The sequence below is a fragment of the Oncorhynchus kisutch genome, linkage group LG6 (assembly GCF_002021735.2).
Source record: "Oncorhynchus kisutch isolate 150728-3 linkage group LG6, Okis_V2, whole genome shotgun sequence".
Classification (NCBI taxonomy): domain Eukaryota; kingdom Metazoa; phylum Chordata; class Actinopteri; order Salmoniformes; family Salmonidae; genus Oncorhynchus; species Oncorhynchus kisutch.
Genome location: NC_034179.2, coordinates 84,473,281 through 84,495,120, shown reverse-complemented (window position 1 = coordinate 84,495,120; position 21,840 = coordinate 84,473,281). Strand labels below are relative to the sequence as shown.

The following is a 21,840-nucleotide window of genomic DNA, read 5'->3' as shown; positions in this document are numbered from 1 at the left end:
TTAGCAGTGAAAAAGAATACCCACAGACAAGGCACGGGTGGTGGGTCACCAAAGGCTGACCTTACCCCAGCAGAGGACATGGCCTTGGAGCTAAATAAAGGCAGGCCCGTCTTAGAGGGGATCCCTGGGGGGAAAGAGACGAGCATAGGTTCCTCCCAAGATGCCACCCGCTTCATTCAAGGTATGTCCTTCCATCTCTACATGGGATACAACCACATTCATATTGAATCAATTCGGACTGTCTGACTTTGGTTTACCTATTGCCTTGCAGTGTCTGGCAGCACTGTGTTCCTGTTAGAGCCACCAGCACAAGCACCAGACGATGCTGATCCAGTGAGTACTCCATCAAAGGCATACTGTAGGCCTGGCATGTCTTGTCTACTAGCTTCAATATGAATCCGATTTAAATGTGATAGGGTGAAGGCCCCAGTGCAACAGCACATGATGGAGACGATGATGAGGAGGAGACCATCTCTCTGGATTCCAGAAGGCATGAGGTATCATGTTAAGACTGTGAAAGTACTATTTACTCTACAATGGTGAGGAGTCCTCATCAAAATCAAAAAATCGAATTTCTTTTACAGGACCCAGATGCTATACAGTGGGAAAACCAGCCTGGCAACATAGTGCGTATTAATAAAAGGACACCACATCCTGCCAAATTCCAGCTGCGCTAATTGTATTGTGTTCACAGAGCTCACAAGCTATCAGAAAGTTGTATGGCAACCACCTCCGGCGCCAAATAGAACTGGCAGACATAGACATTCAGTACAAGAAGAAAAAGATGGAAAATCTTGCACTGGAGTTCGAAATAAAAAAGAGGACAATTAGGAAACTGGACCTTGAAATAAAAAAACTTGAGAGGGAGGTGAGATATGCCTTCAATGTACACTGTATGCTAACTGTAACACAAATGTATTAATCATTATTTTTCTTTCCTCCCCCAGCTCCAAGAAGATGACACAGCTCAAAATAAAAATTATGTATATTCTCGTAAAGTCAAGTGAGCCATGACATATGAGCTCTTATTGTGAGCACACAGGACGGTGGCATCTTTCTAAGGTTTTTTTTATTTTCCCAGCAATCAGTACAACCAAGTCATCGTTATAAGGCATCGCCCTCTTTTGCCCACCCCCCCAGCACCAGGTGTGGCCACTAGCCTATATGAAGGCCCAAAATTGTGTGTTCCTTTCTGCTCTGACAATGGCATGCCCATTCGTGCGAGATGTGGTGGATGAAGAAGCACTTGTGCTGAGGAGAGCCTTCAGGCGAGAAAGGGTCTTCAGGGACCGGTTGGACCCACTGGCCTTCCCTGATGACCATCTATATGAAAGATACAGGTTTTCTGCAGATGGCATCAGGTATCTATGCAGACTACTGGGTCCCAGGATTAAGCACCGCACTGCACGGAGCCATGCACTGAGTGTGGAGCAAATGGTTTGTGTGGCCTTGCGCTTTTTTGCTAGTGGAGCCTTCCTGTACTCAGTGGGTGATGCAGAACAGCTGAACAAGGCCACAATTTGCCGCACAATAAGGAGTGTGTGTCTGGCTATCAAAGCATTAGCAGATGTCTTCATCTCCTTCCCTGGCCACAGAAGACTCTGTGACATCAAAGAGGAGTTCTATAGGATTGCAGGTAAGAGGATCTACAAATTACAGGACAACTGTTAACACATAGTAGGATACTCATTACTTTGTGTGACAGGTTTCCCCAATGTCATTGGTGCAGTGGACTGCACACACATAAGGATAAAAGCCCCCTCAGGTGCCCATGAGGCCGATTTTGTGAATAGGAAATCCTTTCACAGCATTAATGTTCAGGTGAACATAACTTTTTGATATTGTCCATTGACGAACACTCTGCATTGCCAGTGATGTGCATTGATTGGTGTAATATTCCTCATCTTATGATTTCAGATGGTCTGCAATGCTGATTGTGTGATCAGCAATGTTGTGGCAAAATGGCCTGGCTCAGTCCATGACTCCAGAATCTTTCGGGCCTCTGAAATCTATCAGTGCCTATCACAAGGTAAGCCACACAACCCCTATTTATAACCATCATGGCTGTGTCAAGAATATCACTGTGTTTATGAGGTAGTAATGATGAGATTTTGTGTTGACAGGTGAATTCTCTGGTGTGTTGCTGGGAGACAGGGGGTATGGCTGCCAGCCTTTTCTCCTGACACCTTTCACAGACCCCCAGGAAGCACAGCAGGCCTACAACCATGCCCATGCCAGGACCAGGGCCAGAGTTGAAATGACCTTTGGCCTCCTGAAGGCACGCTTTCACTGCCTTCACAAATTAAGGGTCAGCCCTGTTAGGGCATGTGATATTACTGTGGCTTGTGCTGTCCTCCACAATGTGGCCTGCTTGAGGAAGGAGAGGGCCCCCAGAGTGCCACCAGCCATGGACTGGGACAATCCGGCAATCTTCCCTGATGACGACAGTGGTCGGCTGCTGAGGGACCAATATGTGTTGAATTATTTTAGTCAGTATGTGTGCTTTCAATTTTGGTTAAATATGTCCTGCGGTGGCAGAGGAATTTGTTTTTTTTGGGGTTCGTTTTTTGACGAATTTGGCCTCTTATGATGATTGTGCGGTATACTGTGTGTAATACAAGGCTGCAGGGAGGCTACTGCATCCATTCATTTGTCTGTTCAGTTGATGTGTATGGATATGTCCTGCATTTATTTTAGTGTGCAGACATGCAGGGTGTGTTATATACAGACCTTTGAATGTGTATGTATCATTTTGTATAATATGCTTGGATTCTGTGCTTTCCATCTTGTAGAGTCACTGTGACTTCAGTTTCGAAAGGAGCTGATGGTTTACCTGCTTTGTTTTGTCCTTAATAAAGGAACATAATGTTACACATTGTGTTTTTATATTCATATGGAATGTGTATTTGTTTATATGACAGAGTACTAGGGCCACACTGAAGAAAAAGGATAAAGTCATAAATTTATGAGGCTGGTTCTTTCTGCAGAAAAGCTACATATTGTTTTTACAGTTTTGATACTTATGACAATGTGATACTTAATATTCTGGCACATCAGCATGTCTTTGTTTATGAAACCATACTGAAGTACAATTTCACGAAATGCCCCACATCTGTCATTTTAACAACTGTCCTCCTTTAAAACAACTGGTTACAATATTATGACTTGTGTTTTTTTCCCCTCTGTGGCCCTAATATTTTATATATATAGTCTATGGGAAACTGTAAATTATCTAATGATAGCAACATCATCTAAAAATCATTTTTTATCCAAAATCATTGAAATTAATGATCACAAACGTTTAAATAATAACAGTGGGTCTAGTTATGTGATAACAATGTATAGTGAGCAGTGAAATAACTATTGGTTTCCATTTGTGGTGACTGCTGACTGACATTAGGGATGAGATTAAATAGATCCTGGAATTTAGCCTGGTCTGGAGCAGGCTAGCTCCACAGAATAAATCTCCATGGTAATTTATACCATAACATATCCTCCTGCCCCCTATCCATCTTTAGTGCAACCGGATTACGGATCAATTGAGCCAGGATCACCAAGATATCCTGGCTTAATCCCTTATCCTAGTTTTGTGCAACAGGCCCCGGGGATTTGATTTGATACCAGGGATATTCAAATATTACCCAATGAGGTCTGGATGAGCCTACTGCTGTTTTTTTGTTCTACCTGATAATTAATTTATCCCACCTGGTGTCCCAGATCTTAATCATTCCCTGATTAGATGGGATAGAATGAGAAACAAAGCAGCGGAACTGGCTTTAAGTCCAGCGTTTAATTTGAAGGGCCTTTAGTCTATGGATACCCATGTTTCTCGTTAGCCCCAAAACAGGTTTACAGGCTTGTTTTTCAAGTTCTACCAAAAATCTATTCTGCTTTCCAGATTAACTAGCCGCGTTGGTAGGAAAACCACTAGCACCCGGAAATGCGCCACTTTCTTCGGGTTCCCATAGCAAGTCAAAGCCACCGGCAAATTGGAATGTGATTTATCTGAGTTCAGAGACAGGTCTAAGAGTGGCTCGACAGGGCAACATACGACCATTTAGCCTACCTTCGGGCAGAATCAGGTGCGTTTTAACTTTTTAATTTCCTCAAATTCCGACTAACTTTTTGTTAGGTTTCAGTACATTTTTATTCATCAGCAGCATCTATTTACGGGAAAATTCAGGTAGGACTTCACAACTTCATCCATCCTGAAAAGAGTGCAGCTTGTACAGTTTCCTAACAAAGAGTGTTTCCGACGTAAACTGTTTTAATGTGTAACAATTTGATACTCTAGTGTAAATCGTTAAAGTTGCATCATCCATGCCTGTCACTATTGACATCCCGCCCACGCTTTCACATAATTATTGAAGGTTTTACCGCGTTCATTCAAATGTGAGCAACCAACCGTGAATAACTTGCAGCAAGACCTAATTTCCACCTTTTTATAGCCCATATAACGGACCGTATATTTGGGTCATCTTACCTTAGCCTGCCTTTTTGCATTTTCTACACTTGACCTGAGCCAGGTGGTTCTAACGATGAAACCGTGCCCTGTGTAGGCCTATTCATTACACCTATTTTGCAACGAAAACGAGAAATTCAATTGGACACATTTTTCTAGGTCCGTTTTTAAATGGTGAAAGGTTTCTGTTAAAATATAATGAATACACCCCTGGATTCATGTGTTCTCAATGCGCAACAAACGTATCTTGACTGAAAATATAAAGCAGTGCTCAAGGCTACTTCATGTGGGCGTTTTTAAAAGACCACTGAAGTTTAGTCAGACAATGGCCAAGACCAGCAGCCATTGATATCTGGAATTTACAACTCTATATTGCTATTGGCAAAGTGCATGTCCAATAGCCAGGCTCTTCTCTCATCACTGGTTATTTTGGTTGTGTGGTGTCTCAATCCTTTTTTACCAGGTGACATTATCCGCTAACTCACTTTGTGTGTCTGTCTGTTGGGTGGACAGAGATGGCCAGCCAGAGCGAGGTGATTGACAGGTTGAGGGCTACATTCCGGTCAGGTGTGACCTTTCCAGAGCAGTTCCGTATGACCCAGCTCCAGAACCTTCTCTACCTGGTCGAAGAAAACGAGCAGCTGATACAAGATGCTCTCCACAAGGACCTCCATAAGGTACTAGCATACACTCAGACACGCACAGACTGCTGTACACTCTGCATGTCCTCTGCCTCTTTCTCTCCACCTCATCCTCTTTCCTTGTCCCTTTTTCTTCACCTTGGATCTTTCGTTGTCCTGTTCCCTCTCTCCCTCGATCATTTCACCTTCTCCCCTCTCTCTCCCCCCTCAGCCCAAGTTTGAGTCGGTCCTGTCAGAGATTCAGATAACCCTGAATGACCTGTACTTCGCCATGGAAAACCTCAGGACCTGGATGCAGCCGGAATACAACATTGGCAAGAATCTGGTACAGATTCCATCAACATTCACTGTCAACTGTTTGACTCTACCACCTTTTACTACCACCTTTTACTATGTCTCAACATGTAAACGCACACAATTGGAATATTTTTTTACTGACTTATATAATAATTGTCCAACCATCTACTTTCCTCTCTCCATCTTGTTCTAGGCCACTAGGATGGATGACTGTTTCATACGCAGGGAACCCTTGGGGGTAGTTTTAATCATCGGGGCGTGGAACTACCCTCTACATCTTATTCTCTTACCTTTAGTTGCTGCAATTGCTGCAGGTACACATCTATCATGCCTTTGTATACCTAGAGGCTTTGTTAATAGTAAGGGATTGGATTTATAGCGTTTTAACAGTAGCTCAAAGCATTTTACATCTACCACCAATGTTGCCTTATCAGTAATGTATGTGTAAAGTGAATGCTGACTCTGTTAGCATTTCATTATTGATTAGGTTTGATTTTGTGACGATGACAATATTTTTTCCATGATGTCGTGAACCAGGAAACTGTGCCATTCTGAAGCCGTCAGAGATCTGTCAGGCCACCGAGCAACTCCTGGCAGAACTCATCCCCAAATACCTGTCTCAGGTAGTACACACACACACCTATGTGCTTTAATTTCCCTCTGCTTCTGTTACCTGTTGTGGATCATCAATGGATTGAAGGCCAACAGTGCCATATTTGCTCTATACCTGCCCACTTATTGTTTGTTTTTAATGTTTTGAGTTTTGCCATCTGACTATTGTAGGACTGCTATGCAGTACTATGTGGTGGAGCAGAGGACACCAAGTCATTGCTGAAGAATAAATTTGATCACATCTTCTACACAGGTAAAGCCTAACAGAGGACTCCTTAGACCAATAATATGTATTAGCTCAATCCCTCTTTTTTAGTATGTTTTTGTGTTTAAAAATGTTGGCCTTATGCCCCTTAACTCACCTTTGCCATATCACCTCTATCGCACACTCTCTTGCATACCCTTTCCTTCTCTTCCTTTCTCTTCCCCATCTCCTCCCCAGGTTCCCAGGTGGTGGCCCGTTCCATCCTGCTAGCGGCGGCACCTCACCTGACCCCCGTCACCCTGGAGCTGGGTGGCAAGAGCCCCTGCTTCATCTACGGCCATATCGACATCCAGAAGGCCGCCAAGCGCCTGTGCTGGTCCAAGTTCTTCAACACTGGCCAGAGCTGTGTGGCACCCGACTACGTCCTCTGCACAGCCCAGACCCGGGACGCCCTACTGCCCGCTCTCCGGGAGACCCTGCGGACCTTCTATGGGCCGGACCCCGGAGCGAGTCTGGACATGGGGCGCATAGTCACCCCACACCACTGGAGACGCCTGATGGACATGCTGGAGAAGTCCAAGGGGAAGGTTGTGATCGGAGGGGAGAGCCGTGAGGAGGACAGGTATATTGGTGAGTTTTGGAGGTACAGGAAAGGACGATGCGATGCAGGCAGTGGTGTTGAGTTTGGTTTGTATACTGCTGCCACCTTGTGGGTGTGAATGCAAGTTGAAATATGTTGAGGTGGTAGTCTTGCTGTTAAAGTGGCTTTAATTTCAAGTATCAGTAACTAATCAGGCATATAGAAGCAAATTCTTGCTGATCAAGTGGTGTTTCTAGCTCCCACAGTGTTGGTGGACGTGCAGGAGTCTGATGCTCTAATGCAGGAGGAGATCTTTGGCCCCATCCTGCCCATCCTAACCATAGAGTCTCTGGAGGAGGGCATAGACTACATCAACCGCCAAGAGAAACCCCTGGCCCTCTACGTCTTCTCTGACGAGACCTCGGTAAGACCATGACCTACATTACAGCACATAGATGTTTCTTCTCATATCTATTTTCTTATGTTATAGTCATGGTGGTGTCCTCCACAGAGCTATAGTTTAGTTATCTAGTTCTATGGCTGCCTGTGGCTCCACTTTTATGGAATAAATGCACATTCCTCCCCTCTCGCTGTCAGGTAGTGACCACAGTGTTGAACAACACCAGTAGTGGTGGTTTCTGCGGCAATGATGGTATAGTACACATGGCCTTGCCAGGCCTGCCCTTTGGAGGAGTAGGTAAGTGTGTGTCTGACAATGTAAATAAAGTAGTCATTATCAGAAGAAAAGCACTAGACATGGATCTGATCATGGTGCCCTGTCATCTTCCTCTACCCTCCAGGTGCCAGTGGGATGGGTAGCTACCACGGCCGCTGGGGCTTTGAGACATTCAGCCACAGGCGGGGCTGTATGAACCGGAGCTGGTTGCTGGAGAGGGTCAACGTCCTGCGCTACCCGCCCTACAGTGACTATAACCTGGGCTGGTTGCGCTGGGCCACCACCTTCAAGAAGAACAGCTGGGGAGGCTGCTCAGTCATGTGAGAGTGGCACCCGGTGCGTGCCTGACTGTACTTCCAAAGCAGATGGGCTTTTCTTAAAGGTCCAATGCAGCCGTTTTTATCTCAATGTCAAATCATTTTGGGGTAACAATGAAGTACCTTACTGTGATTGTTTTCAATTAAAATGGCCAACAAGTAACATCTTCTTAGCAAAGAGCAATTTCTCAAGCAAGAATTTGCTATGACTGCCTGGGAGTGGTCTGAGTGGGGAGGAGAAAACTAGCTGTTGTTGGCAGAGAGGTTTGGATCTCTTATTGGTCTATTAACTCATTTACCGCCTGGAGTTGTCACCAGGCATTCCAAGAGTCCCTTCCCACCTAAACGGGCTGAAATTTCAGGCGGTCTTTTTAAACTGCTCTTACACTAAAAGGGTATTATCATTTTTCAGTGTTATTCCTCCAACATAGTGTGAAAATGTATGAAACACAGAAAAATATATATTTTGACTGCACTGGGCCTTTAAAGTATCTGTTCAGTGTTCCAGATTTCTATTAAATAATTTACCTAAAATAAAAAATATATATAATTAAGGATGTTAAAAACCAGGGTTTCTCTGTTCCCTGCTTTGCCTGATTGGAAACAGTGGTTGGGTGTATACTGGTAGAAAAAAAAAAGCTGACATGCCAGATCAGCCAATGAAATGCACAAACACTTGGATATTCAAATTAGCTACCAACTCCATGTGGGGAAGTGCTGTACGCCTAGCACACTTGCCTTCTTTTTTGGGTGGCCTTGGCTGTGTATAGGTTGCCTGCCCTGTCCACTAAGAATCCAGATCACGTTCTGCACATTATCACGTTATTTTACGCACACTACATAACTGCTGCTCACACTCCCCTTCCTTTACGTTTCTCTCTTTACTCACCCTCTTCTGAACTATGATGCCTATCTCTGCCTTATGTTTCTGAACAGCTGAAATAAAATTAAAACTGCTGCAATTTGATTGAACATTCCCCAAAATATTGTTAATGCAACTCCCCACGTGAGTTTTGCATTGGAACTCTCTGCGTTTTCCACACACAGGCCCTACTAACTGCTATTTCGCTTTTCAATGATCATGCAAGTACAGCATGAGTAGCGGTTCCACCTCTAGGCAGCCGAGCATGTGACTCCGGACCGGTAACCTCAGTCTGACAATGGGTGAGTTCGTTCTGTGGTGACCGTGTGCTATTGCCTCTTATATTGTTTAACTACTGCCTACTATACTGAACAAAAATATAATTTTTACAATTTTACTGATTTACAGTTCATATAAGGAAATCAGTCAACTGAAATAAATTCCTTAAACCTTAATCTATGGATTTCACATGACTGGAGGGCATATGCCCACCCACTTGGGAGCCAGGCCCAGCCCATCAGAATGAGTATTTCCCCACAAGGGCTTTATTATTGACAAATACTCTGCAGTTTATCGGCTGTCCGGTCCTGGTTACACTGCGGTTGAATGTACTACCAAATTCTCTAAAATGCCATTGGAGGCGGCTTATGGTAAATAGATGTAGATGTGTTTGATGTACTGTTACAAACATATCGATCATGTTTTCTGTGTACAACATGATAGCTGCATGTTAGGCTAACACCCTTCCTGAAAAAAATAACATGAAATTGCACTTGAGGCATGGAATGCATAGTTTGAACATGCCCACCATATCTTTAGTGTACAACACAATGTTTCCCCCTCCATGTCAAGGAGGAAGTAGCAGCAGCAGAGCATGTTAGATTACTGCTTCTAAACAGCCAGCAGGCCAACTTACAAACCCCAGATTTTTAAATGGAAGCGACTGAGATTGTTGTATAGGCTTACTCCTTTTTGCTAACACAACCTGTGGATTGCTTGGCTTGTGTGCTGCAGTGTGCCCTCTCCATTAACTGTTTGTCACAAGTCAGTGGGCCTGTTTGGTTTGAGTACTTGAAAAGAAGGCTGTACTTGTATAGGGCCATTGAGTCAGCAGAAAAGAGCTGTGAGAAAGGGGGAAAGAGGTGCTACCTGTGGTTCTGGTTTAACCAGGTTATTCAAGGGAGGGACACAGGCTGCATCTCAATAGTCTTGATTTGGCTTCCTTCCCTTCTCTCTCCTTTACCACGAACTGGAAAGGTGAAAGTAATGTGGTAGATACCAATGGCTTTCACCTGTCCTGTTCTTTCTAATCTTTGCAGCTGAAGGGAAGGAGAGCCGCTATTGCAATCCACCCAGGGTGTGGTTTCAGTTCTGTGTGTTCACTGCTACATCACAATGGTCTAAACCTGCTTCTTCCACTCGTCTTGCTTTGACCCATCAGATCAGAATAGATGAGTGGAAGCCACTATATTGAAATGTTTCCCCAGAGTTTGAAATGCACTGGCTACCAGGGTCTGGAGAGGTAAAGGGTTTTTAGCACTGTTGCACAAGACCCCCATTGTTTACCATGGGGTTAGTATAGTTCACAGAACGGTCTTATGTAACACTTTTACTGGGTTTTGTTAGACGCTGTGTGACAGGTGGTGGATGTTTTTTGATTTAAAAAATGTTGTTCAGAAGACATGAACTAATAAAACCTTAATTTACATGAATATATTGGCTTATACTTTAAGTGTTAATTGTACTGTTATTGCCCCATTCTCCCTCATCCCAGCATGTTGCTTTTCTATACAAGTCATTGCATCATTAGTGCTTTACTCAATTACTTTTTGAATGTAAGGTGACTGACAAACTTTTCAATATCATTGAGACAAAATCCCACTCTTATAACATTTTCAATTTCCATCATGACTTGATTAAAACTTACTCTTGCAAGACGGGCTTCATCTCTAAAATCCCCCAAGTCGTATCATAGAATCTGAACCGACAGAGTGAAGCACTCTAGGCTTACACAAGTCGCATGTACAGTTGAAGTCGGAAGTTTACAAACTTAAAGGTTTTCAGCCGCTCCACAAATTTCTTGTTAACAAACTAGTTTTGGCAAGTCTTTTAGGACATCTACTTTGCATGACACAAGTCATTTTTCCAAAAAGTTGTTTACAGACAGATGTATTTTACTTCACTGTACCACAATTCCAGTGGGTCAGAAGTTTACATTAAGTTGACTGTGCCTTTAAACAGCTTGGATAATACCAGAAAATGTCATGGCTTTAGAAGCTTCTGAAAGGCTAATTGACTTCATTTGAGTCAATTGGAGGCGGACCTGTGGATGTATTTCAAGGCCTACCTCCAAACTCAGTGCCTCTTTGACAGCATGGGAAAATCAAAAGAAATCAGCCAAAACCTCAAACAATTGTAGACTTCCACAAGTCTGGTTCATCCTTGGGATCAATTTCCAAATGGCTGAAGGTACGTTCATCTGTACAAACCAATAGTATGTAAGTATAAACACCATGGAACCACGCAGCCGTCATACCGCTCAGGAAGGAGACTCGTTCTGTCTCCTAGAGATGAACGTACTTTGGTGCGAAAAGTGCAAATCAATCCCAGAACAGCAAAGGACCTTGTGAAGATGCTGGAGGAAACGGTTACAAATGTATATTCACTTAAAAGACCACTCAGCAAGGAAGAAGCCACTGCTCCAAAACCGCCATAAAGCCAGACTAAGGTTCGCAACTGCACATGGGGACGGAGAAAGTACTTTTTGGAGAAATGTCCTCTGGCCTGATACAAAAATAGAACTGCTTGGCCATAATGACCATGGAGGAAAAAGGGGGAAGCTTGCAAGCCGAAGAACACCATCCCAACCGTGAAGCATGGGGGTGGCAGCATCATGTTGTGGGGGTGCTTTTCTGCAGGAGGGACTGGGGCACTTCACAAAATTGATGGCGTCATGAGGAAGGAAAATTATGTGGATATATTGAAGCAAAATCAAGACATCAGTCAGGAAGTTAAAGCGTAGTCGCAAATTTGTCTTCCAAATGGACAATGACTCCAAGCATACTTCCAAAGTTGTGGCAAAATGGCTTAAGGACAACAAAGTCAAGGTATTGGAGTGGCCATCACAAAGCCCTGATGTCAATCCCATGTAAGATTTGTGGGCAGAACTGAAAAAGCGTGTGCGAGCAAGGAGGCCTACAAACCTGACTCAGTTACACCAGCTCTGTCAGGAGGAATGGGCCAAAATTCACCAAACTTATTGTGGGAAGCTTGTGGAAGGCTACCCAAAACATTTGACCCAAGTTAAACAATTTAAAAGGCAATGCTACCAAATACTAATTGAGTATGTTCACTTCTGACCCACTGGGAATGTGATGAAAGAAATAAAAGCTGAAATAAATCACTTCTGACATTTCACATTCTTAAAATAAAGTGGTGATCCTAACAGACCTAAAACAGGGAATTTTAACTAGGATTAAATGCCAGGAATTGTGAAACTGAGTTTAAATGTATTGAGCTAAGGTCTATGTAAACTTCCGACTTCTGTATATTGCAAAAGAAAACGGCTCAGTTGATTTCATCACCGAGGCAATCAAAACACTTTACTTGTTAGACTCGAAACGCGTTGATACAATTATAATTTGTTTTTACATCACAGCCTGTATTCACAAAGTGTTAAGAGTAGGAGTGCTGATCTAGAATCCATTTTGCCTTGTCTGTCACAATAAGATTGCATGGACAGGAGGAACTGATCCTAGATCAACACTCCTACTCTTAGATGCTTTATGAGTACAGGCCCAGGTTGGGTGTGTGACTCAAAGAAAATGTATTTTATTCCAGTTCATGAAAATCAACATCACAATTGTGTCATGGCTTGTACAAATGGGGGCTATATTGTTTCCTTCACTGTAGAGATCTGCAGTCTTTGTTTGTGGTAAATACAGTGTGCATATTATGGGGAACAATACAAATCTGAGATTGGTCAAAAATGATCATTCTTAAATGTAAATATTCTAATACTGCTGCAGTTTGCCTCTCCCAGAGGTTTATCCAGCATAGAGGTATACAATGCATGTCCTCTGTTCTAAACCGGCCCCTATCCACCCAGAGCACTTCTGTAAATTAAAGGATTGGACAGGTATAAGCAATATAGTAATAGCTCCACTTTGCCCTCTGGTAGGCTACGCTGTAACCTCTCGCATATTAGTATCCACTCCAATACATTTGGATTTAAGGTACATCAGCATATGCTTGCACCTGTCCAATCCATTCCGATCTACAGAAGTGTCGGTAGAAGATGGCTTGTGATTGGGTGTGGGACTGCTTTCTGGTAGTCTGAGGTCAGGGTTCGGGTTTGTGTGAGGAGGGGGGGTTGGTCCCGGGGGGGCTCTGCTCAGTGGCGGAGGCTGGCGAGGGGCAGATGGCGGTAGGGGGCTCCTTCTGGACCAGCTCTGGGTCATCCTGGCCCGCCTGGGGAGGATGCACCAACACTCTGTCGATGATCCCAAAGTCCTGTGCCTCAATGGGGCTCATGTAACGATCTCTCTCCATCACACTCTCTGGGAGAAAGAAAACAGAAGGGAATAATTGTATGGTTACGAGTTTTGGTGAAAATGTGCAACACATTGGTGGTGGCTGAGGTGAGTTCACTCTTACAAAGTGCTTTGAGTGAGGAAGGACTCAATCATCAAATCACTTAACCTTGAAATAGTGCTTGAATTTAGTTAGGAGTCACTAATTCATGTGACTCAGAGGCTATGGTACATTTTCCATCAGACAAAGACATTGAAGTATTTTTATTGGAATATTACTGTTGCATATTGGGATGTGCTTGGAAATACACTTAAGTACTGGCACGTATTAGAAAACACAAGACAAGTATAATTTCATGCATTTGAACCCAGGTCTGTGTGGTCCTACGGGTATTTGAAATAAGACTAAAAGATGTAATCAACCCGTCCCGCCAACTATATATATATATATAGTTGGCTAATTTAGGATGTAGGCTATAACTTTCTCTGTTGTAAATAAGGATATTGAAATGGTACAAACACATTGACTCTGTACCGGTACCCCCTGTATGTAGCCTCGCTATTGTTATTTCGCTGCTGCTGTTTATTTTTTTATTTAATGTACTTAACTTCTTAAAGCATTGTTGGTTAAGAAAGAAAAGTGTTAAGGTTTACCTGTTGTTTGGCGCATGTGACAAACAAATTGATTTTGAGGCAGGATGCAGTCTACACATTGCATTGTGGGGCAAAACAACATTAGCTTCAATGATCATGCAACGCCACACGATTTGATACAGAATATGATTGAAATTAGCCAGAATTTCCTGTTCCACCTCTGTGCAGCTGAAAGTTCTGCACATGTAGACAGTAACCAGAGTTTGACAATGGGCTTGTTTGTAAAGTAGAGAATCCCACACATTCACAGAAGGTTCGTTTGTTTAGCTATCGAAAAGAGGCGTCCAGAGAATTCGGCCATGCAGCCACTCCATTGATATAAGTATATGAAATTTGTTTTAGCCATTTATAGGAAGTCATAAGAAAATACTTTCAAATAGAAGTAGCTGATTTGGCCACATTATTTGAAAATACACAAAAGTATATTAATAACAAATAATGACACATGTATTTGAACCCAGGTCTGTCTTCATTGTATGAACTTCTGTATGCTTACTCAAGGCTTTTCCCTCTGAGCCAGACTACTGAACTGGATGCCTTAGCTACTTACCTATATGTGTCAACAGCTGGCCAGTGTGTTTAGCGTAGAGTTGATTGATCTGTTTCTTTATCTTCATGATCTCCTCAGCCTGAATGGCGATGTCTGTAGCCTGACCCTAATAACACACAGGAGAGAGAAGACAGATGTTATGTAAAGGCAACTGAGGTGTCAAAATACTTAACTCATATTTACATGCCCAATCACAGGTCTGGATTTTGATGGCAACACAAGCTCAACCAACATCTGTACCAGGTCCTCTAACCACCCCCCCCTCCCCTTACCTGCCGGACTTCAACCTGTCCCCCCCAGCTATTCCTGCTGCCTCCCTAGTCCCATTACCCCTTTCCATCCTTACCCTGGCTCCTCCGGAGGGCTGGTGCACCATGATGCGGGCGTTGGGCAGGGAGTGCCTCATGCCGGCCGTGCCCGAAGCTAGGAGAAGACTGCCCATGCTGGCCGCCTGGCCCACACACCACGTGGAGATTGGGTTGAGGATGTACTGCATGGTGTCGTAGATGGCCAGGCCTGCCGTCACAACACCGCCTGGGGGGGGGGGGGGGGAGGATAGGAGAGGAACATCATAGTGAACCAGGATTAATGGTTTGTTGGATTTAGTTCATCGATGTTCCTCTTCTCCCACTCCATAAAGCTGGAATCCATAGCGGTGAACCTGCCATGTCCATTTGCGATATTACAACAAAGTCGTTACTTCAAACAAAGACATTTTTCCATCTGACATCATTAGAACCAAGTATGTATGATTTTTATTTTTACCACAATACTGGATGCTCATTTCCTCAAAACAATAATATGTGCCTGGGGCTGTTGCGCGTATCATGGATCTCAGCTTTAACGTTGACCTAATGAAGTTCATTTGAAGTCAAGGTAAAAGGAGTTTCTGACTGCACCCTTTATCTCCCATTACTGTCATCTGATCCACCTGTCACTTGTGTTCTCTCGGTCTCTTTCCCCTCCAAGAAACATGCTTTTTAAAGTAACCATCCCTATTCCACCAACCATCCCCTGCACCATCATCTGTTCCTCTTTGTGGGAGGTCCCCCTCTATTCTCCTCCCCTATTCTCTTACCAGGACTGTTGATGTACATGTGGATGGGTTTGTTGTTGCTCTCTGACTGCAGAAAGAGTAGTTGAGCAATAACCAGACTGGCCACAGAGTCATCAATCTGAAAAAAAGGCAGGAGGAGAGAGATGAACAAATTAATCTTAACTGCAACAGCAGACTCAGAAATCCAGATGTTTTAATCGGTGTGGGCTTACTTCGATTATGACCTTGCGCCGATAAGCAGAGTAATTTGTATACATTTGATTTATTTTCTTAGCTTTTATTTAACTAGGCAAGTCTTAAGAACAAATTCTTATTTACTATGACAGCCTAGGAACAGTGGGATAACTGCCTTGTTCGGGGGCAGAACAACAGATTTTGACCTTGTCAGCTCAGGGATTCCATCTAGCAACCTTTACTGCCATAATCAGTTTCATATCGAATTATTAGTGTGCATGTAAACATACCCAATGTCTCCTGGTGTAGGTTTTGAATCCCAAACTACTACACACACACAGACTTACTGGCCCTATTACACCGACAGTGACACACTGCTAGACTTACTGGCCCCATTACACAGATGATCCTCTCCCTCAGAAGACGAGAGTAGATGTCATACGCACGCTCTCCTCGACCCTAGGAAAGAAGAGAAAGACAAGGAGAAGGAATGAGGGAAAGAAAGAGGAAGATCTTTGAACATTGGAAAGCAGCTAGAATAGCAAGGACCAGGAACTTACAGGTGAAAACCACTAACTAAACCATTCCAAACCAAGAGTGAATCAAGTTGCATAGAAATGTTGCAGTCCTACATAGAACTCTGTTGGGGTTCCATTTCTTACCGTCTGTTCCACAACGATAGGTACGAGAGGACTCCTCCATTGAGCACTGTGGTGAATGGTCCTGCGTGACTTTAAAGCTGTCACTCCACATTGTAACACCCTCTAAGAGAGGGGGATAGAGAGAAAGAGTTAACATTTGTCTGTAAGATCTCAACTTAAGTGTTGGACAGGTTATTTCAATAATGATATGTTAAAGTTACATTCAGAGATAGCATGTTTTTTTTTTTTTCAACTCTGGCCCCTTGAAGTGTGTTCAAGACAAAGCTATCAAATGTATTGTGATCTTACATCAACTCTGAACATTACACACACTTTAGGAAATGCTACGGTTACTCATGATTTCACATTAACAGTTAGAGAAATGTTGAGTGGTTTCCTTAAAAAAATAGTAATTAAATTGAGCTAACTGGAGATGGGAATGAGTTAGGTTTGCTACACAATTTTGGTCAAGTTACACAAGTGTGGCTAGCCAGCTAGCTTTAATCGTCGCAGGTGCATGATGCATACTATTAATCTGATTCGAGAATGCACCGCTGAGACAGCTAATAAACATCTGCACATTGTAATCTATATAGTTTACAACACAAACTATGCATTTCCAAAATATGTTTTCACTCTTTAGCTCCAATACTTACTCGTATAAGCATTGTGATGTCTTGTAATGTGCAATCCCCTCTGTTTGACCCCAATTTAACCGGAAACAATTCTAATTTGAGCTTCGAACTGTTCCTGAAGTGGCTGAGCAATATTCCTCTGTCATGTGACGAGTTTGTGTTTACAGCCTCGAATATGTGGGCGCTAGATGGCAATAGTGCACAAGAAAAATCCACTAACATAATACTACAGTATTGCTTATCGTTGCCTTGATAGTTTTCAGATACAGACTATTTTTTAAATTCAAAAGCCTATTTGTTATTTAAATAATTATACTATTGAATAATAATGTGACGAGTAAAGCTTAAAATTAAATGTTATTAAAATACAGAAATGTGTGTTGAAGAGCCAAAACTCGTGACATTGTAGATGGGGGTCTCTATAAATAAACATTTTTAAAAAAGGAGCACATGACAAGACTGTATTTCGCTAATGATATCCTCGTGGTTCTGGGGTTGTTTAGAAAAAAGTATCTTTATACAAAAGAGCGCCAAGACCATTCTAATAAAATACGTTTCCTTTGATTTACTTCACCAACGCCTACTGTAGGCCTAGAAACCAGTGTATTATTGGCGACACAATATAAAACCCAAAGGAACATTTAATTTTAAGAAAATAGCCCATTCATTTGTTTAACTGACTGGTCTATTATTATTATTATGTTGTTGTTGTTGTTGTTTTACATGTACACATACGTGCCTCTACTGATAACCATCTTTAATTAGGGGCCATTCTGAAAGCAGTGGGGAGAACATTGCGCAAAAAAAAGCGGTGCGTTTTTTCAGAGAGAGGGGGAGCACTTGAGTCGCAGCGGCCTCATCAGAAAATCTCGTTCTTTCAAGTGATAGCCGGACACTTTCACTTGGCCGTTGGACAGACCTCGCAGACATGTCGAATAACAGCGCAAACAGCAGCAACTTGGTTATCGCTCAGAAGGTGGTAAAACAACTTCGCCTAGAGGCGAGTGTTCGCAGGATCAAGGTAAAGAAATTACATTCAGAAAGACTGATCAAAAACTGTTCTGCATTGGGTGTGACTGGTTGACTTGTCAACATGGCCCTTTGGTAACTATTGAAAAGCTATATATTATGTCAAGTTTGACTATTTTATAGGAAGCATCGGTTATTTGTTACAAAATGCTGTTCCACTGGAACTATGCCATCTGTTTGCAGAATTGTAACTAACTGCAGCGCTGTCCCGTAGACTAACGGAGTAGCCCGTAAATTGACGTGCTCAATCGAGCGCCGCCTATCACCTGTCATGTTACCGAAAGAAAAACGTAAGATTATAATGCGGTTCTAGTATTGCTGTATGCATAGGTGTTATGGTAAGTCTAGGCTACTCCTCAGCTCTTCAGTTAGTTTAACGCCGTTTTGAATGGATATATTTATTATATATTTAGAAGTTAACGATTTGCTGTTAATTGTGCTCTAAGTTAATCATGTGAAATATGAAGATTTCCTGCTGTAGGGTGTGTTGTCCGGAGAAAGCAAACAGTTCGTAGGCTAGTTTCAGCGAATATTGCAGCACAGTGGTGGCCTTTGTTGATTGTGGCTGTGACAGTAGTGCGATTGTTGGCCAAATTACTCCTTTTAGAGGAGAAAGACAGATTAGTCCGCAGACCTTAAACCACCCTGTAGCACTCAAGCATACTGTGCTTTGAAAGGCATATGAGAATGCAGGGAAAATATAGGCTTTTATCTATAGCTTATGACATACGTTTATACCATATTATCAACTAACTAGATAAATAATAAACTTAATGCATAACCCATTTGTGACTTGGTCCTAAAGTGCCATCTTGTGTTAATGGGGACAATGTTATTACAATGTTATGACAACTGTTATAGACTTCACCCATGAAACAACCCTCTAGTAAAGTACCAGATCATTATGCTATTGCTGAGTCAAGTCCTAGGTAGGGACTTTAGGAAAATAGCTGATCATTGCTCAGTTTCTCTCACAGTGTGAGCTTGGAGCATATTACTTTAGGTTCATTAAACTGAGCATCAGTAGGAGTTTTGTGGCAGAGTGAAAGTGTTGGCCCCTCTATTTATTGATGTGTGGACCAGGTCTCTCTTGAAAAGCTGAGTTAAAACAAGTAGAAGCTAAGTAGAGCAGGATTGAGCTCAATTTACTTGGAACTTCTTTATAGAAAACACTGTCACTGTCAATGATGACTCGTTCTCATGAATGCCTATGACATTGATATGTCATCTTTACTGCAGTCTTATGTAGCCTTTATGACACAGAATTCAAGTATAATGGAACTGACAGTGTCTCTGTTTCCACTCTCAGGTGTCCCAGGCAGCAGCGGACCTGAAGACCTTCTGCCTGCAGAACGCCCATAAAGACCCTCTCCTCATGGGGGTGCCCTCCAGCGACAATCCCTTCAGACCCCCCAAGTCCTGCGCCCTCTTCTGAGGTGAGATGACAGTCTGATGTGGTAGAGTAGGCTTCAACTAACTCCCTCTCTATCTCTCTCTTCTCTCTCTTCTGTCTCTTTCTCTCACACACACACACGTGCATGGACACACACTCTCTCTCTCTCTCTCGCTCTCTCTCTCTCTCTCTCTCTCTGTCTCTTTCTGCCCTGCTTTCTTTCTCTACCTTCCCTCTACCTGTTCCTCACTCTCCTTTTCGCTCTCTGTTTGCTAACCTTTGACGCTTCTGGCTTTGATTGTTACAAAGAGAACATAACCAATAGCAGCCATATCTCATCTAACTCCTGTGCCAGTGATCTGATCGGACTCTATGCTTTCTCACTGCAGGCGATGGTGATGATGGAGGCTTGTAAAACACGTCTGAACATTCCCCAAGGATGCCTTTCAATTCCAAGCCCCTGGCATCTCCTACACCCTTCCCCACCACGTCCAGTCACTGAAGACCTCAAGGCCAGAACACAATCACAAGCATTAACCCTATGCTGAGTGAGTTTTGACATGTGTTCTGTTCTGTTCTACAGCTCAATAAGGATAACATTTGCATTCCTTTGTGTGTTGAGATCATTAGAATGAAAGCACTCCTCAAAGTATAAATATGGCAGTCTCAACCCCAACTCTCCCTGTAGTCTCTACCTTTTGTTACTTTTATTTTACTCAAAGTGAAATTTAACCGTATTAGGTTTTACACATTGTTGTTGGTGAGTCTTTTAAAGTGGTTGACCCAGTGCCATTACATGAGTATAGCCTACCATATCAATGTTGTGAAGCTATGTTCAACACACTACAGGATATTACACCCGAGTTTGATCTCAGAGCTTGTTTTTCAAAATGGTGCTCAGTTGGTTGCACACAAACTCGCCTTAACACTGTCACTGTGATTTTTGTCAGATGAAATTGTGAAGCATTTCGATAAGTGTAATTTATGATTCTCTGCTAAAAGTGTGGTGACTCCATGAGCCTCTCAAGAGAATTTAGTCTTTTGACAGATATTTTGCGCGCATTCTCATGTGTTAAACACTCGACTACACTGTTAAGATCCTCAGTTGACAGTTAAACCACTGTGGTGCAAAATTGAATTCAAAAGTAAATGGTGTTACTATGTCTTGAAAAGAGTGACTCAGAGAGGATGTTAAAGGTTTCTTATGGGTGTTGGCATATAGAGATCTCAAACTCAGGTCATGCAACAGATCTGTTTCAATGCTGGTTTTATTGGTGTTGCTCAGTCAACATCAGAATAATGATATGAAGGATCATAACAAGAATATTAGGATTACTGTACTGACACTATAGATAAGTATAATTGCTGTGTATCATCATTATAAATAAGCCTGATCTCAGGACACTCAGTGGAAAGAGACTGCTACTCCATTGGTGCATCTAAGTTCAAGTAAGGACACATTCTAAATGGTTTAAAGTCATTTTTCGGGTTCCCCACCCCTTTTACCTTTTACTCTTTGCGTACTGCTTCAAACTAATGTGCCTTAGTATGTGCCAAACCTCTGGTAATTTAAATGCCCCGGTTTTAACACGAGACCTGTTGAGGCCTAAATCTGCATTTACTTTCCCACTTGATTAATCAGAAACACTTAAAGAGGACCTGAAGAAGTTGAAAAACAACACAAGAGAATGAGTAATGTTTAGGAACCATACTGTGTTCTTATTACAACATGAGGTGTTGCTAAAAACTGGAGAACAGCCCATCAACATGTTCCAATACCCAGAAACATGTCTTCAATAATGTCCTCAGACTTGACCACTGATAGGTGAAAGGACTAGGCCTACATAGATTTTCACAGTACTATTAGTCTTGCCTACCAAGTCCTTTCAAATCAGTGGCCATGCAGGAAAGGAGATGGAGGAACGGAAGCACTTTTCACTATGGTGACAGAGACTGAGCTCTGAATTCCTCTGACGTTATAATAAAGTGAACAGAGAACCTTTGAGGACTACAGTGTCCATAATGCATGGGGAAAGCAGAGCACCTCTTTTTACAAATATTAGTCACTGAAATGCTCTGGTGGATGGATTCATACATGTGGAAAACACTGTCATCCTGTTGTGCCTTAACGTTTATTTTGTGTGTATTTGTCTTAGAATGGTACCGTGACATGTATTGACTGAATAATTTAATAAAATGTATAATTTCACCTTCAACATCTCCTTGAGTCTCATGTTTTATCAAGGAGTTTGTTAAGAGTGGGGCCCCTTAAGCTGACTGGCCAGAACACACAACAGTATCAGGGGTAGGCAACTCCTGTCCTGCAGGGACCTGAGTGTCTGCTGCTTTTCTCTTTCGCCTGGCACTTAATTAATCCACTGATGCCATACCTGGTTTATAAATCAGATGCTGATTTGGAGAGAACAAGACAACAGACATGCACTCAGGCCCCCGTGGACCAGACTTGCTCATCCCTGTCACATAGAATGCTGCTCAAGCAATACCAGTGCATATTTGCCAATA

At 42.7% G+C, this 21,840-nt stretch overlaps 3 protein-coding genes across 4 annotated transcripts; 2 read left to right on the top strand and 1 right to left on the bottom strand.

Moving 5' to 3' along the window:
* The first annotated feature begins 3,711 nt into the window (after positions 1-3,711).
* LOC109892284 (aldehyde dehydrogenase family 3 member B1) lies at positions 3,712-10,364 on the top strand. 2 transcript variants are annotated; one of them, XM_031828058.1, is made up of 10 exons: positions 3,712-4,082; positions 4,976-5,139; positions 5,315-5,428; positions 5,594-5,714; positions 5,938-6,023; positions 6,184-6,265; positions 6,455-6,847; positions 7,055-7,221; positions 7,395-7,494; positions 7,598-10,364. In XM_031828058.1, exons 2-10 carry the CDS (start codon positions 4,978-4,980, stop codon positions 7,795-7,797), a joined length of 1,425 nt encoding a protein of 474 aa, XP_031683918.1. In that variant the 5' UTR covers positions 3,712-4,082; positions 4,976-4,977; the 3' UTR covers positions 7,798-10,364. The 2 variants fall into 2 exon arrangements, with proteins under 2 accessions (XP_031683918.1, XP_031683919.1); XM_031828059.1 differs by having other exon boundaries at positions 3,740-4,183.
* A 1,859-nt stretch (positions 10,365-12,223) lies between these two features.
* On the bottom strand, positions 12,224-17,047 carry LOC109893601 (ATP-dependent Clp protease proteolytic subunit, mitochondrial). The gene is made up of 7 exons (XM_031828057.1): positions 16,917-17,047; positions 16,282-16,383; positions 16,007-16,078; positions 15,467-15,563; positions 14,735-14,922; positions 14,389-14,494; positions 12,224-13,211 (listed from the first exon to the last, which is right to left on the bottom strand). The coding sequence occupies exons 1-7, from the start codon at positions 16,926-16,928 to the stop codon at positions 12,994-12,996; spliced, it is 795 nt and encodes a 264-aa protein (XP_031683917.1). The 5' UTR covers positions 16,929-17,047; the 3' UTR covers positions 12,224-12,993.
* A 695-nt stretch (positions 17,048-17,742) lies between these two features.
* LOC109892283 (guanine nucleotide-binding protein G(I)/G(S)/G(O) subunit gamma-5-like) lies at positions 17,743-21,533 on the top strand. Its single transcript, XM_020484737.2, has 3 exons — positions 17,743-17,916; positions 19,234-19,360; positions 19,707-21,533. Exons 1-2 carry the CDS (start codon positions 17,824-17,826, stop codon positions 19,357-19,359), a joined length of 219 nt encoding a protein of 72 aa, XP_020340326.2. The 5' UTR covers positions 17,743-17,823; the 3' UTR covers position 19,360; positions 19,707-21,533.
* Positions 21,534-21,840: the final 307 nt, after the last annotated feature.